A 17,761-nucleotide genomic window follows, 5' to 3' on the forward strand; every position below is an offset into this window, starting at 1 on the left:
ATGTGAGTTCCTAGAGGCAGGGACCTTCTCTTACTGAGTCTAACAATAGTAGTAATAAGCTCAGCAAATAGTAACTGCATTGTAAATGTAAATGTTTATACACCTGTTGTATAGGCACTAGTGTCATAAACATTTATAAAGCAGAACTCTCAGGACCTTGCCTTAATGAAAACAAAAGGAAAGATGTATGTCATAGAAAGATAGCAAGTGTTACCCTGCCCCATCAGTAAGGTACCTAGTGAGTAACACAGAGAGTACATGCCACAGGGTAGTTTTCAAGGCTGGGCAATCTTAATAGGAACCTTTATGAGTTACGGTGTGAGAGTAAGGCTAGTTTCAAGAGGAAGGGGGGGGTGGGAAGAGAGAGAGAGAGAGATGGTCTTTCAAACAAGGGGACAGCATGAGCAGAGACATGAAGCCAAAATATACATGATGATGTGTTCAGAGCTGGCTTAAGTGGAGCCAAAGGTTTACAAAGACAAATAATATGAGATAAAGTTAATTGTCTAGTCAGAGGCCAAGCTAGAAAGAGTTTTGAACGGCAGATAGTAATAGAGTTTGAACTTCATCCTCTTTAAGCATGGGGAGCTATTAGTGGTTTGGATTAGGGAAGTTATACATACAATGCTATTTTAGAAAGAGGAAATCTGGGGGCTTGCCTGCTGGTGCAGTGGTTAAGAATCTGCCTGCCAATGCAAGGGACATGGGTTTGAGCCCTGGGCCGGGAAGATCCCACATGCCACGGAGCAACTAAGCCCGTGTGCCACAACTACTGAGCCTGTTCTCTAGAGCCTGTGAGCCAAAACTATTGAGCCCACGTGCAACAACTACTGAAGCCTGCACACCTAGAGCCCCTACTCCTCAACAAGAGAAGCCACTGAGAAGCCCATGCACTGCAACAAAGAGTAGCTCCCGCTCGCCACAACTAGAGAAAGCTCGCGCGCAGCAACAAAGACCCAACACAGCCAATAAACAAATAAATAAATAAATAAATAAATAAAAATTTTTTTTTAAAAAAAGAGGAAATCTGAAATATATCCAATGGTTTAGAATAGAACAAGGAGAGGGAAAATTTAGGGAGTTAAAGGATATCGAAATATTAAGAAAATAATTCAGTATTAACATAATATTTATTACAGACAACAGGGAAAGTGACATGCCTGTACAAGGTAGGAAGAAGAGGAGATAATCTAGAAAGGAGAAGCAGATCCAAGGCCAGCCAGGTTGGATTCCTGGAAGGTGTCCTAATAAGGGAACATAGGCCCTCCATCCATGCCATGCCTCTGCCCTGGCCTCCAGCATGCTCACCTAGCCTTCCTAGACTCTGATCTTTCACCTGTAATTCATGCTAACAGGACCAAGAATTCTCCTTTCAGGCCAACTATGGAAATAGGCTGTGATTTCCATGACCCTTTTACTTTGAAAAATAGCTTCACACCTTCCTGCTAATGCCAGTGATCTCTTTAACTGAGGAAAAATGACTTTTGTTCCTTATATAATGCTTAAAGGAAAAGTCCTTTTTTGAGGCAAAATTTTCTTGTGAGTGACATTCCATTAACTGGCTATTTTCAAGTCTTTTAAGATTTTGATCGGAAGCAAGGGAGTGCTTTTAAAGGGCACGGGAATATTGCTACCTAAGTTGTTGAAGATGCCTTTGGGTAGACATAAGGAGACAATGCATAAAGAAGTAACAGGAATAGAAAACATACTTAGGGATGTCTTCCACCTTTGCTTAAAATTGACCCTGTTAACTACAAGGACAAGAAGAGATGAGGCAAGCTATGATCAGGCATTTTGGTCACATATTTGCAAAGGCACGCATCTTTGCCTCATGAAACGGCATAGTTTTAAACAAAACTTCACTAGTTTTATTTGCCTGGTGAAGTATCAGGTTGTTAAGGGCGTCTTTTAATGAAACTCCATTAAGTATGTACTAGAAATTCCATATACATGGGGCTACTTGATTGTATTGAGAGCCCAAAGAATCCATTTATCATCTTCTGTCTACAGCTTCTAGGAAACCATGCAATGAAAATAGCCCTTTTTAAAATAGTTCTTCCAGTTGAAATTTTTATAAGAAAGAATTTCAGAACAGTAATTGATCAAAATAGAAATACAGTGTTCAATAACTTTACATTCTTTAACTTTTTTCAATTCAGGAATCTTTAAAAATACAATAAGCAAGTATAATGATAAGGAAGAGTCCATTCTTTTGGAAATTCAATCTGATATTTTACTTATTTTATCTGGTCTTTGTGAACATCATATTCCTAGGAAGGTATGTATGCCTGTGAATCAAAGTTTTGTTCAGATCTCTCAATCACATAACACTATGAACTTGTTCTTAGTAAATGTCCATAAATGTTGGTGTTTTTTTAATCTTATGAAGATTTAATAATCTTTTTTATAATTAGACTGTAATTACATAAAGTATATAGATCTTAAGTATATAATTTGATAGATCTTGACAAATATATACATCCATTTAACCAATATCCCAATTAAAATATAGACTATTTTTATCTCCCTATAAAATTACTCCATACTGCTTAGCAGCCATGCCCCCGCTTGCTTACAGGCAACCCTATTCTGATTTCTATTCCCATGTATTAGTTTTGCCTACTCTTTAACTTTATATGAATGGAATCACATAATTATTTCTCTGTTAGTTCTGGTTTCTGTCACCCAGCACCATATTTCTGAAATATTATCCATGTTGTTGCATGTATCGATAATTCATTCCTTTTTGTTGCTGAGTAGTATTTCTTTGTATGAATACACCAAAATTTGTTTCTCTGTTCCCTTACTGACAAACACTTAGGTTGATTCCATTTGGGACTACTATGTTTAAAGCTTTAATTAACACTCTTGTAGTAGTCTTTTTGTAGACATAATGCTTTCATTTCTCTTGGATAAATACCTAGGAGTACAATTGATGGATCATAAGATAGGTGTATGTTTTGAAGACACTGGCAAACAGTTTTCCAAAGTGGCTGTACCATTATAAATGCTGTTTTGGGTTTCGAATTGGGTTCATACCTAAAACTAAAAGTTAGAAAAATAGCTTAATTCCCTTTGACCTTTTTAATGCCATAGGAAACTCTGAGTCTCAGAGACTAATAACTTAATAGCAAGATATAGATTTGGAAAGATACAAATTAAAAATTATGAAGGTTTCAATAGAGTGATTTGAGGGAGAGGCAAAAAGGACAGTAAATACATATTTAGCTCCAAGCTTTGGTGAAACTTCTTATAGTCTATCACTCTGTGCCTATGTTCTTCTGGAAAATACCCATAGTCTTGCTTACTGGGAACCAGAACTGAACAACAAGACAAATAAGAAAGGTACTTGGTAAGGGACAAATATTAACTGGTAATAACTTCATATAAATTATTAGAGGTTTTAACTGCTATTTATACATTTATTTCTCTCTTGGGAACATTAGAAAATCTTCCATGATAGAATTTTAACCCCTTAAATTAGTTGTTGCTATCTAGTACTCATCTGACATAATGTTAGACTACATTTATTACAATGTGGAAGAAAACCATGGGACAAGTCTTATGGTTTATTTTTTTTTTTAAAAAGAGAGAAAGGGAAAAAATATAAAGGGGCATTAAGCTGACATATTGATTGATATCCTCTCTTAAAATGACTAGCTTTATAATAATTTGTCTTAAATTCCTGAGAACAAGTGAGTACAAGTTTGAAAAAAAAAATTGTATTACAGTACTATTTTCCTAACAATGTTGTTGTATTTTTCTGGTAGAAAAAGTTTTAGGGGACAGGATGAACTAGGAAAGGAAAGGATTATTTATTTCAAGAAATAATTTTAAACAAATCTCTTAGGAAATTTTTGGAACTGAAGGAGTGGATATAATTCTACATGCAATGAAAACAGACCCCAAGAAGTTACAGAGTGGATTAGGCTATAATGTACTTCTTTTTAGTACATTGGACAGCATTTGGTGAGTATTACTGTACCTATGTTAGATAGAACCACAGTAAAAAAAAGTTACCTCTGTAGCTACGTATGCCTGTTTTCTTCCCTCAAAACTACAGCAGAAAGATAAGACTTTTTCTTTTCAATAGTCCAGTAATGACACTTACCAATATCCTTTGGAAAGCAATCTTTTTTTTTTTAAGAACTTTTACTGAGATACAGTTAACAGACAACAAACTGCATATATTTAGAATGTACAATTTGGTATCCCAATCTCCCAATTCACCCCGCCCCCCAATCCTCCCCACTTTCCCCACTTGGTGTCCATATGTTTGTTCTCTACATCTGTGTCTCTATTTCTGCCTTGCAAACCGGTTGATTTGTACTATTTTTCTATAGTCTGCATATATGTGTTAATATACGATATTTGTTTTTCTCTTTCTGACTCACTTCACTCTGTATGACAGTCTCTAGGTCAATCCATGTCTCTACAAATGTCCCAGTTTCATTGCTTTTTACAGCTGAGTAATATTCCATTGTATACATTTACCACATCTTTTTTATCCATTCATCTGTTGATGGACATTTAGGTTGCTTCCATGTCCTGGCTACTGTAAATAGTGCTGCAGTGAACATTGGAGTGCATGTATCTTTTTGAATTACGGTTAAAACTCTTGTAATTTCTTAATTAATAAGAGCAATAGGAACATATTTTGTTACAATACTTGGTCTTTTATTCTCAGTTCCTATAATAGTTTCAGAGTAATAAAGATGAAAGTAGTACTTTTGTTATTCATAACAAGCCCCTTTCAACTACATCTGAGTTTATGTTAATGAGGTGATTTTTGGAAAGCCCCTAAATAACCACAGGATGGGAGCCTGGTTGCCAGGGGAACTAACTATATGGTTAATTAAAGGGCTGTAACTTTCAGCTCCACCATCAACCTCCAGGGAGGGGAGAGAGGCTGAAAATTGAGTTTAACCACCAATGGCCAGTGATTTCATTAATTATGCCTACATAATGAAGCCTCCATAAAAATCCTAAACTATGAGATTGTCCAGGTTGGTGAACACATGGTGGCTGAGAGAGGGCATGGAAGCTCCATGCCCCTTCCCCATATACTTTGTCCTGTTCATCTCTTCCATCAAGCTGTTCCAAGTTGGATCATTTTACAATAAACTGATAATCTAGTAAGTAAACTATTTTCCTGAGTTCTGTGAGCTACTCTATAGCTGGTTTATCAGAAGCACAGGTGACAACCTGGACTGGAATCTAAGGTTGGGGGAAGAAAGCAGCACAGTCTTGTGAGACTGAGCCCTTAACTATAAGATCTGATGTTAACTCTAGGTAGAAGGTTTCTAAATTGAATTGAATTGTAGGACACCCAGATGATGTCCACTGAGAATTGAAGAATTGGTTGGTGAAGGAAAAACCTACACATTTGGTGGCCATAAGTGAAGTATTTAGAGTAGTTTTGAGAGGGGAGACAGAGGTTTTTGTTTGTTTGTTTTAGTTTGGTTTTGGCTTTGTTTTATTTTGTTTGTTTGTTTTGTTTTTACAAGCACACATAGAGCATTCTCTAGGGTAGATCACATATAAGGTCATAAAACAAGTCTTGACAAATTTAAGAAGACTGAAATCATCCCTTTCTGACCACAACTGAATACAACTAGAAATCAATAACAGAAGGAAACCAGAAAAACTCACAAATGCACGGAAATCAAACAACACACTCTTGCACAACCATTGGCTCAAAGACAAAAGTACAAGGGAAATTAGAAATTTCTAGAGACAAACTAAAATGAAAACACAACATACCTAAACTTATGTGATACAACAAAAGCAGCACTAAGGGTAAGTTTATAGTGAAAAACCCCTATGTTTAAAAAGAAGAGTCAAACAACCTAACTTTACACCTCAAGGGACTATAAAATGAAGAACAAACCAAGCTCAAAGTTAGCAGAACAAAGGAAATGATAATGATTACAGCAGAAATAAATGAAGTAGAGAACAGAAAAACTCAACAAAGCTGAGTTGTTTTCTGAAAAGATAACAAAACGTTTTTGAAAATCAACAAAACTTTAGCTAGACTAAGAGAAAAAGGGAGAAAACTGAAATAAAATTATAAATGAAAGAGAAGACATCACAACAGATAACACAGAAATAAAAAAGACCATAAGAGACTTATAAACAACTATCTGCCAACAAATTGGACAACAGAAGAAATGGATAAACTCCTAGAAATATACAGTGTACTGAGACAAAATCAAGAGGAAATAGAAAGCCTGAGCAGACCAATAACAGTAAGGAGATTGAGTCAGTAATCAAAAATCTCCCAACCTAAAAATCCCAGATCCAGAGAGCTTTCCATGTGATTTTTACCAAAAATTTAAAGAAGAATTAATACCAGTCCTTCTTAAACTCTTCTGAAAGATAGGAGAATAGGGAACACTTCCAAACTCATTTTATGAGGTCAGCATCACCATAATACCAAAGCCAGACAAAGACATAAAAAAGAACTGGGAGTTCGTTGGTGGTCCAGGGGTTAGGACTCGGCACTTTCACTGCTGTGGGCCTGAGTTCAATCCCTGGTAGGGGGACTAAGATCCCGCAAGCTACAAAGTGTGGCAAAACAAAACAAAAACCAATATCCCTGATGAACATGAAAGCAAAAATCTCTAGAAAATATTAGTAAACTGAATTCAACAGCAGCTTAAAAGGATTATACACCATGACCAAGTGGGATTTATCCCTGGAAAGCAAGAATAGTTCAATATATGCATATAAGTCAATGTGATATACCACATTAATGGAATAAAGGACAAAAATCACATAATTACCTCAATGTATACAGAAAAAGCATTTGACAAAATTCAACAGCCTTTCGTGATTAAAAACTCTCAACAAATTAGGTACAGAAGGAATTTACTTCAATACAATAAAGGCTATATATGAAAAGGCCACAGCTAATATCACTGTGAATGGTGAAAAGATGAAAGCTTTTTCTCTAATATCTGTAGGAGGCAAGGACACCCACTCCCACCACTTCTACTCAATATAGTACTATATAAGTCCTACCCAGAGCAGTTAGGTGTGAAAAATAAATACAGGGCATCCAGATCAGAAAGAAAAGGGTAAATAAAGTTATCTCTTTTTGAAGATGACATGATCTTATATGTAGGAAACACTGAAGACTCCACCAAAAAACTGTTAGAATAAATGAATTCAGTACAGTTGCAGGATACAAAATTAACATACAAAAATCAGTTGCATTTCTATACAACAATAATGAACTACGCAAAAAAAAAAAAAAAAAAAAAGGAAATCAGGAAAACAATCACATTTGCCATTTCTAAGAATAAAATACTTAAAAATAAGCATAACCAAGGGGTGAAAGACATGGTGGTACAGCCACTATGGAAAACTGTATGGAGGTTCCTCAAAAAATGAAAAATAGAACTACCATATGCTCCAGTAATCTCATTTCTGGATATATATCCAAAAGAATTGAAATCAGGATCTTGAAGAGATAGCTGCACTCCTATGTTCACTGCAGCATTATTCACAATAGCAAAGATATGGAAAAACCCAAATGTCCATCAACAGATGAATGAGTAAAGAAAATGCGGTATATACATACAATGGAATATTACTCAGCTTTAAAAATGAAGGAAATCCTACTATTTGCAACAACATGGATGGACCTAGAAGATATTATGCTAAGTGAAATAAGTCATTCACAGAAGAATATCTCTTATACATAATTTCTCATACAAGGCATCTAAAATAGTCGAAGATGTAGAAGTAGATAACAGTACGTAGACAGTAAAATGATGGAGTGAGAGAGGCATGAGGTGGTGGTGTTCAACCGGTATAAAGTTACAGTCATACAAGATTAGTAAGTTCCAGAGATCTGCAGAACAACATATTGCTCACATCTACTGTATAACATAGTGGCTATAGTTAAGGTAAGGTATTGTGTACTTAAACATTTGTTAAGTGCGTGGATCTCATATGTTCAGTCGTCTTACTACCCAAAAAAATACCACAGAGGGATACAAGGAAGCTTTTAGATGTGATGAGTATTTTTATTACTTAGATTGTGGTGATAGTAACACAAGTATATACATATGTCCAAATTATATGTAATTATATGCATATTTAAAAATTCCTATTATACCTCAATAAACAGATGGGAGGAAAAACTGATGGATATTACTTTCCATAAGATGAAGTAACTAGATTTATCCCCTGCAAATTCTGTTTACATAGAGAGCTGGAATACTCAGCTCTCTTCCAGATACATATAGGCAATGGGGCTAATCAACCATGTAGTTTATTTTTTACTGCAGAGAGGAGAGGGATATAGTGATAACATGATAACCTGATCTTAAGTTTCAACAGCTAAGTCTTATTGACCAAAGTGCTGTATTAAGCACGGTAAAAATTTCAGAGATGAATATTAATGAGTACCATCCTTATTATCTACCAATACATTGGGATTCAGTGGTTACTGCAGAAAATGAGTTGATGTTTTATCTCTTTTTACTTAATACCTCACAATTATTCTAAGAAAAAGATAAATATTTGTCTGTCTTTTATTATAGCACAACTTCAAATCCTGTTGGATAAGAGATAAGTAATAACTCCAATGTTTAATTGGTAACACCAGGCATCAGATCTTTTTCCTTTTCTTAGGAACTTAACTGAGAAGGGTTCTCTTCTATTCATTTGCATCATGAAAGGACTTTTAAATTTTATCAAGCGTTTTTACTTCTATTGAGATAGCATATAATATTTCTCCTTTACTCTGTTAATGTGGTCCTTCACATTGTATTCCTTGAATAAGCCTGACCTGGTTATGGTGTATTATTTCTTTTTCTATGTTGCTGGGTTCGGTTAGCTAATATTTTTAGATTTTATTTTTGGTACCATATTAATGTGAGTTTAATTTCCCTTTTATTAATGTTCCATGAATGGTTTTGATACCTAGTTTATTTTGACCTCAGAAAACAAGTTAGGAAATATTCTTTCTATATTCTCTAGAAAGAGTTTGTGTAAGATTGTTTTTGTATCTTTCTTAAATAATTTGTGGAATTCACCAATTAAGTCATCTGTGCCTGGAATTCTCTTTGTAGAAAGATCCTTAAGTATAGATTTCATTTCTTTAATATGTATGTGTCCATTAGGATATTCTTTTCTTGCACAGGTTCTGATGTCTTTTTCTAGGGACTCATTTATTTTGTTTAAATTTTCATATTTACTGTCATGTGGCTGTTTGTAATATCCTCTTAGGATTTTTAATGTCTGTAGGATACAAAGTGATGCTTTCTTTTCCATTCTTGGTATTGGTCATTTCTGCCTTCTCTTCCTCTCTTTTTCTTGATGGGTTTCACCATGAGTTGATCAATATTGTTAGTTTTTTTAAAGAATTGATTTGTGTGCATTATTTTTTCTATTTTATTTTGTTTTATATTTAATTAATTTCTGTGGGGTTTTTTTTTCATTCATTCAATTTCATCTTTTCTATTTCTTGAGATAGATGCCAGGATCATAGATTTTCAGTCTTTCTTCTGCTCTAATATATCCATCTGAGGCTGTAAATTCTCCTGTAATCATGGTTTTAGCTTCAGCCAAGTTTCCATATGTTCCATTTTTGTCATTATGTTCAAACTATTTTCTAATTTTTATTGTGATTTTCTTTTCAGTCTTTGGGAAATTTAGAAGTATGTTATTTAATTTCTGAACAGAGAAATATTTACTACTTTTTTTCTCTTATTGTAATTTTTATGAATTAAAGAGGCAAAGGCAGCCCATGATAGGCATCAGAGAATACTACTTCAAAAGTGGGAACACAATAAGTGTGATTCATACCCAGAGGTGGTAAAACCTGGAAGCACCTGAGTGAGAGGGGCCAAGCGGATGGCCTTTACACACCAACCCTCACAACCACCACCGCACACAACCACCACCACAAAACAGCCAGCAGAAACAGCGTGTCTTTTCTCCAAGAGGGAACCATGTTAAATAATTATATTATTATTGAATCATAGATAGATAGACAGACAGATAGATAGATAGATACCACATCAAACAGGAAAGGTATACAGGTTGACCCCAGCAGGCTTGCAATGCCTGGGAGGGCTAGAGGTAGATTAGACTCTGTTTACCACCACCACACCCAGCACTGGCCTGTTCAGCCCATATCCATCCCCCACCCAAGAAAACAGTCAAAGTAGCCCTGACAGCAACTTCAGTCCTTCACTCCATATGAGCTACACAGGCCTAGGCAGCAGGCACTTCAGCAAATAGTCTCATATGCAAAGATTAAATGTAATTAAAAACAACAAGTGTTTCAGGCACGCCAGCACTGTAAAAGACAGACAGTAAATGAATAAAGCTTGAAGAAACAGTTAATAGAGCAACAGAGATCTTTAAGGATAATTAATATCAGGAGAGCAAAGGAGAATATTGCATCTACAGAAAAGAAATGGGCAGTTATGAAAAATAATTGACATTAGTTTTTAAATAGTTGAAATTAAACTACACTAGCAAAGTCTCCTCAAAGTTCAGTTTTTTAAGCAAAGAAATTAACTACTTGATTTAAGGAAATGAAGAAAAAATATCCTTTGAAAAGATTTTTTGATAGAAATAAACTCACAAATTGAATTTAACAATAAAGCCTTGTTAAATAACTCCCGTTTTAATTAAGGTGCTGCATTTTGGGATGTTACCCCTCAGAGGATTACTTTCTTGAAAAGGAAGGCATTTTTCTCCTTTTGGATTTATTGGCAGTAAGTATGATTATAACAATTGTGAAACAAAAAATAAGTATGTCTTTATTAACTCTTTCCAAACTGAGTATCACAGAACACTACTCTGTGATTAAATGTGCCCCCAAATAGTATTCAAATATTTGTTTTAAACAAAAATCCCTCCTGGAGTTTCATAATATACATTGGCATAGTAGAGTCTGAAAATTCTTTCAGTGAATAAACTGCTTTACTTAGGTCAGTGTTCCCAAACACATGACAGCGAGAATTGTTTTATGGTTTTTGTTTTTTTCCTCTATGAAACTTTAAAGAAACAGATTATTTCAAAATCAATAATAATTTATTAATAACTTCTAGCTTCTTCTCTTAGTATTAAAAGGGTCACCTTAGACAAAGGAGTAAAGATCAGCATTTAAAAAAAAACTGTGTATAGTTTGTAGGTAATGTGAAGAATCTAGTGTGTCATAGACTGTTTTATAGAAGGAGCAGAAGTGAGCATACTAAGCCTCCCAGGAAGGCAGCTGAGAAGAATAGCAAAGATCCTTACAGTAATCCCCTACTGGCCTCAGTTCTAAGTGGGCCCATAGTTATGATATGAAAGAAAAAAGTGTTACTTTTGTTTCAGTAAAACTTTGGAGATGTTCTCATGAAGAGTTCTAGCTATGTCACTACCTGTGATTGCCACCATTCTCAATTTTATGAACAGAATAACAAACCTACCTTGACTTAGCAAAGTAGGTGTGCTATGTGCTTTCATCTCTCTGAAAGAAAATTAGTTTACACTAGAGATGAGAGTGAACTCATTAGATATAAAACACTACAAACAAAAAATAAGTAAATAATGATGATAAAAATAATCCGCCTTGAATGAGTCATAACCAGAAACCCTTTGAAAGTTCAGAAAATTGCACATAATACAGAAGGATATATATGTATCTCTACATATGTAGTCCTAAATGACATATAGCTCACAGTGTTTCTCTGACTAAAGAACAAGTATGCCCAGAGGCACATGGTGTCAGGGGTTCTAGAAACTACAAAATTAATTTTGCATATCCTCCTAGAATCTAGCTTCTACTTAAGATTTGGAAGTAAGGAATGATATTATGCATGTACACGGTAAATTTTATTTTAATGTTATATAGAAGACTTAAAAGACATTTCTGACTCGTGTTCACTCTCCATCACCATTAGGGTTTCTTGGATTGAAAGGCATGAAGACTGGTAGGAGAGGCCATATAATACAGTGGTTGTGAGCACAGGCTGGAATCAGTCTCCTGAGGCCTCCAACAGTTGTTAGCTGTGTAACTTTGACAAGTTATTTAACATCTCTGTTACCAATTTCTTCATCTATGAAACAGAGATAACATTATCTACCTCAGCACTGGTGGAAGGATGATATGAGTGATTATGTGTGTGTGTGTACACATATATATGCATTAGTTAGAATAGTTCCTGACACATATTTTTGCTATGTTTTCTATTGCTATAAATGTAATTATTAGATTCCACTTAATGTGGATTAAACCAACCAAGTTAATTACAAATTATAAATATTCTTTAATGAAGTTTCTATATAAACTTCAACCCTTGACATTTGCCTCTTTCTCCTGAAAGTGAAGTATAGGAATAAAAAACTCAGTTGATTGAGGATTCTGCTTAATACAATTTGCTAAAATATTTATTCAGTGTGCCTGATAATTGCTAATAAAGGTTAACTATTATTGAGAGCTTACTATGTGATAGGCAGTCTCATATAACTCATCAAAATTCTCTAAAGCAGGTAATATTATTGTCCTTAATTTAATGAAAGAGGAAACTGATAATGTTTGCAATTCAGATAACAGGTTACATGTTTATTTTGCTATATTCTATTAGCAGTATACTGTAAGAGTTAATCAAAAATATTTCACACAGAAACCATTAATGTGTGGAGGCCACTGCTCTGGTTGGAATCCTCTAACCTAAATTTTGGTTTGCTGAAAATTATTCATAGCAAAACACAGGAAATATGCTTAAGAAGATAATTTTAAGTGCTTAAATACTCTTCTATGGATGCTGAGTTTCAAAATACAAAATCATACCTCATTTTGATTTATTTTCACACGTGACTGCCACTTGGAGTTACCATCAGTTAGTCTCTTAGTAACAATGAGGTTATAGCTAGGATGAGTCTTTACAAACTTTAATAAAGCAGGTGAATTGGAAAGATCCTATAACTAGAGTCCTACGCATAGAACCATTGACCTTGCTTCGCTTAAAATGAACATTTTCACTTATTTTTACAAGTCTCTCCTTTTCCTACTCAACTAAATCAATTACATTTTTGTTCACGACATATGTTTGACTACATTAGAATTATACTGAATCTTTTTCTTTCAATTTTTTAAAAATTCCTAATGTTTGAAAACAGACTCTTACAATGGCATGTATTTTAACAGGAGATGGTCAGAAGTCATACTTAGAGTCTTAATTTTATAAGGCAATCATTTAGAAGAAACCTACTGATTAATACAAATGTTTCTTTTTTTTAAAAGACAGTAAATCTTAATATTTATTGCAACATTTTTCTTTTTCTGTTTCCTTGTAAAAGTTGAATCAAAAAAAATTCTGTAATCTAATACTTGGAATAATGGTTGAATTTTGTGATAATCCTAAAACTGCGGCTCACGTCAATGCTTGGCGAGGGAAGAAGGACCAGACAGCTGCTAGTCTTTTAATTAAATTGTGGAGAAAAGAAGAAAAAGAACTAGGAGTAAAACGTGATAAACATGGGAAGATTGTTGGTAAGTGTATTTATAATTGTTCATAGAAGCAGTTAGATCCGTATTTTTAAAAAGAGATCTTAGCAAAGTATGGGGACGTTCACCACTTTGTTTAAAGTTCTTTTCACAGAGGTCTGCAGAAGTTGCTATCATAAATTCTGAATGACTGAAAGAAAACTAAGTAAATTAGTAGCTGGCTTATATTTTTATAGAATATTTTTAGGAAATGGTGTTTGATTATATTCTTTAACTTGAAAAAAAACCTAACAGTACTTCCTAAAGAACTTTCTTTGGGTTACCTGCTTTTGTAAGTATATTCAGTAATATTTCATTTACCAGTAAAATTTGGGATATAAATAGAGTGCTTGAGAACAATTTTTATAGTATTTTGTACATTTCTGTTGATTCATATTTACACAGTTTACTTTTTATATGAAAGAAGAAACAAAAACAAATCAAATGTTCATAAATTTTAATTACTGGCTTTATATTAATGAAGTTTATAGTACCAGAATTTATATTTTATTTGTCTATTCTATAATGCTATATTATATTACATTTTCTGAACCTCTTACGATTCTTATAGTTTCATATGTTAGTATTGCTTATTTTTAAGTGAAAATACTTCCCCTTTAACTTAAGATGATTTCTATATTCAATCCATTTTTATTGTTTCTATCTTTTGATCCATAATATCATAAAATAGTTTTTATATTTATAGCATAATATATGGAATCCAAAAGCAAATAGAAGATTACATCATTGTTAAACTGACATTGTTCAATTTCTAGATCTCAAAATAAGAAGTTTTTAACATGAAAGTTTCACTTTTAAAAAAAGTAATTTTGTGAAATTTTTATATTTTACATAAATAGTAAAAAATGAAAGCTTTAAGTTTTGCAACAGAATGGAAAGAAAATACTGATTATTTATGCTTTTAAAAGAGTAATCATGTGTCAGGTATTACTGTACTCTATTAAAATATTTTTATATATTTTATGATGTCTAGACTAAACTCTTAAAATTGTGTTAATTTACTACAGTTTTTATCTGTCCTTTCTGTATTTTCACGATATCCAATGATTAGATACAAAGAAACCTCTATTTACTAGTTTTCAAGAAGAGCAAAAAATCACACCACTGCCTGCTAACTGCCCAACCATTGCAGTTATGGATGTTGCTGAGAATATCAGAGCAAAAATTTATGCTGTGTTGGGCAAACTAGGTAAGAAGTTACTCATCACATTCACAAGAGCCTCTCTTTTTTGCTAAGTGTTGTGAATTGGTTTCACTTTGGAGTCCATTTTTCAAACATGATAAACAAAAGTCCCTTTATACAGATAAATGCATATTCCATTGTTATCCCAGTGCACAGGCTACACCCTTGAGCTCTGGGTTTCAGGCCAGACATCAGTATTTTTTTAAGCTCCCCAGGCAATTCCAGACTGCAGCTAGGATTAAAGGCAGTTAGTTTAGATGATTAGGCTTAAACACTAGAATTCTGAATCACCTGAGGACATAACCTTGCTTCATATTAAGCAAGAAGTCCTCACTCTTCAAATTGTGAAAGTGCAATATTATGGTCTGACCACAGCACAGAAAGTACTCCTCTACTAATTACTAGATAAGGATGGCCTGGCAGAGATTTGCTGTAGGAGGAAGCCAGAAGTAACTTTTTCATAAATCAGGATGAAATCAAAAGTAACCATCTGCATTTTTTAAATGTTAGATGTATGCCTTTTGGAATCACTTGCTCTGTTAAAGTAATTCTCTCTTTATAAACTTTGTTTAGATTTTGAAAATTTACCTGGCTTATCTGCTGAAGATTTTGTTACCCTCTGTATCATACATAGATATCTTGATTTTAAAGTGAGTACCTTCTTACTGATGAACCCAGTGACAGGGCAAGAATAAAGATGCAGATGTAGAGAATGGACTTGAGGACATGGGGGTGGGTAGGGGGGTGGGGAGGCAAAGGGGAAGCTGGGATGAAGTGAGAGTAGGAAGCTGTTGCATAACAGGGAGATCAACTTGAGGAAGGGTGATGACTTAGAGGGCTGGGATAGGGAGGGTGGCAGGGAGTCAAGGGAGGGAGGGGATATGGGGATATATGTATAAATACAGCTGATTCACTTTGTTGTACAGCAGAAACTGGCACAACAGTGTAAAGCAATTATATTCGAATAAAGAGCTAAAAAAATAGAGTACCTCCTTAACCTTATTATTAAAATCTAGTATGGCAAAACATCATTGGGGAAAGATCTATTTGTATTTGTGCGCAATCGTCCATGTACTGTGTAGTTTTTATTTTTCATTTCACATCTGTTACTATTCAAGGAATATACAACTAATTGGGTATTTTCCATGGGATAAGATTTCATCCAACCATTAGTTTCTTAAAAAAAAGATGGATGTTACTGACATAGAAGCCTAACAGAATCTTTAAAATATAATTTCTTTTCTTTAGAGGGTATTAAGAGCTAGAATTGAATGAATTACTACTTATTAAAATAAATTATTAATACTTATTAAAGTATTGTTTTATCATTACATTAAATGATGGTCAAATATCAATTAAAAAGTCCTAGGTTTCTTACTTTTTGGTAAAGAAAAGACTTTCCTAAAATTTCAAAGGCATTTAAAGTAAACATTCTCTTCTACTAATATTAGTAGTATGTATTTGAATGCTGTAAATGAATAAATCTCTATTTAAAAAAGGAAAACAAGGGTGAGTTTTATCCCTATCTTGGATGCATATTTTTTTCCCTAAATTGAAACATACTCAAGCACAGTAATTTCCAGATAACCCATAATATGAGATGGAACTACGGCATGATGAAACCAATGTATTAAGAGTTTTAGATTCAGGTATTACCTTAGCTGGAAGGTAAGGGACAAGGTCCTATTTCTCAGGGTGGCTGGGTATCTGGGTCCCAGAAATCCTCATGTTCATTGTTCTACAACTTCACCTTGACCTAGCCTTCAAACAGGGCTTTAGGAAGGAAAGCATCGGTACTTCAGGAGGATGAGACTAAAGCAACAATTTATGCAGCTGTGAAAACAGAGTGACTATAAAGGAGAGAGCAGTGATGATGGCAGTGAACTACACTTAGGTAGTGGAACCTTATCCATGAATAGCTATCACTGAAAAACATTAGGAAAATTACTTCTGAATACTCAAATGTAACTGTTGACCCAAACCATTCCCAATGCACTTAACTTATTCCCAAGGAGTAAGTGAGGAAAAGCTGGTTCAGTAAGTGTTAACTTTGGAATGATGACCCAAATAAATTTTAGATGACCCCCCAAAATTTATTTTTGGTTAACTTTTTAAAACTCTTTTAAACTTTGCTATAACAGATTGGAGAAATATGGAATGAAATATATGAAGAAATAAAATTAGAAAAGTTAAGACCAGTCACTACAGACAAAAAGATTTTGGAATTGATTACAACAGCATCAGAAAATATTGGAAAGATGGTTGCTTCTCTGCAAAGTGAGATGATTGAAAGCCAAGCACGCCAAGATGTGCAAAATGAACAAAAAGTATATACAAAAGTAAGCCACAGATGCCACTGAGGCACAAGAAAATAATTTCAATGTATTAACTAGTTGAAGTTATCTATAAGATATACTTCCCTTACTTGTGAATGCTTCAGCACTTAGAACTATTTTGTAATTTTCTTTTATAGTTACTTTCAATGTCTTTGTACAGTTTTTAAAGAAAACATAGTTAATAGCTTGAAATTCAGTTACTATGCTCAATACTGCCTCATGGCATTATAATTTGATTTCTACAGGCTTACATTTTAAAAGGTAGACAACTGAGACATTTCCATTTTTTGAAAGGGCAGAGTTCCAAAAAGTGTGGTCTATTTAAATGTATACATTTAGCAAATTCTGACAAATGGCGTATCTCTGTGACTATATGTATAACTTCATCGAGAAAGCTGGCCTTGTCCCTCACTCTGTGATAGGCCCTTACTAGTATGCCAACCATAGTCACATGGACAAGCTTCTCCTCACCTCAGTGCCAAAACACATACTGCGAGCACTATGCAAATCTGGTCTCTGACTTTAGCTAATCAGAAAAAGCCTGTCAGGAAAATATAAGCCATTTTCCCAAATCTTTACACAGGTGAGAAATAACACATCAGAAGGTTTTGAGCAAATAGGTTGTGACTATTTAAGTGAACTTGTCCTAAGATACAGTGATGATGTAGAATCCCCACTTCTGCTTGATGATCTTTTATGACTAAAATTAAATATTTAAAACTC

At 34.1% G+C, this 17,761-nt stretch overlaps 1 protein-coding gene across 3 annotated transcripts in view; it reads left to right on the top strand.

Moving 5' to 3' along the window:
* CFAP69 (cilia and flagella associated protein 69) overlaps positions 1–17,761 on the top strand; it is a 58,853-nt gene that overhangs the window by 37,818 nt on the left and 3,274 nt on the right. For 2 of the 3 annotated variants that reach the window (XM_057732150.1, XM_057732151.1), the window contains exons 14-20: positions 2,160–2,278; positions 3,851–3,969; positions 10,658–10,739; positions 13,312–13,504; positions 14,571–14,708; positions 15,276–15,352; positions 16,844–17,041. In XM_057732150.1, the coding sequence (XP_057588133.1) occupies positions 2,160–2,278; positions 3,851–3,969; positions 10,658–10,739; positions 13,312–13,504; positions 14,571–14,708; positions 15,276–15,352; positions 16,844–17,041 (926 nt within the window). The remainder of the gene's footprint in view (positions 1–2,159; positions 2,279–3,850; positions 3,970–10,657; positions 10,740–13,311; positions 13,505–14,570; positions 14,709–15,275; positions 15,353–16,843; positions 17,042–17,761) is intronic. The other variant, XM_057732153.1, reaches the window with a different exon arrangement.

The sequence above is a fragment of the Hippopotamus amphibius genome, chromosome 4 (assembly GCF_030028045.1).
Source record: "Hippopotamus amphibius kiboko isolate mHipAmp2 chromosome 4, mHipAmp2.hap2, whole genome shotgun sequence".
NCBI classification, from domain to species: domain Eukaryota; kingdom Metazoa; phylum Chordata; class Mammalia; order Artiodactyla; family Hippopotamidae; genus Hippopotamus; species Hippopotamus amphibius.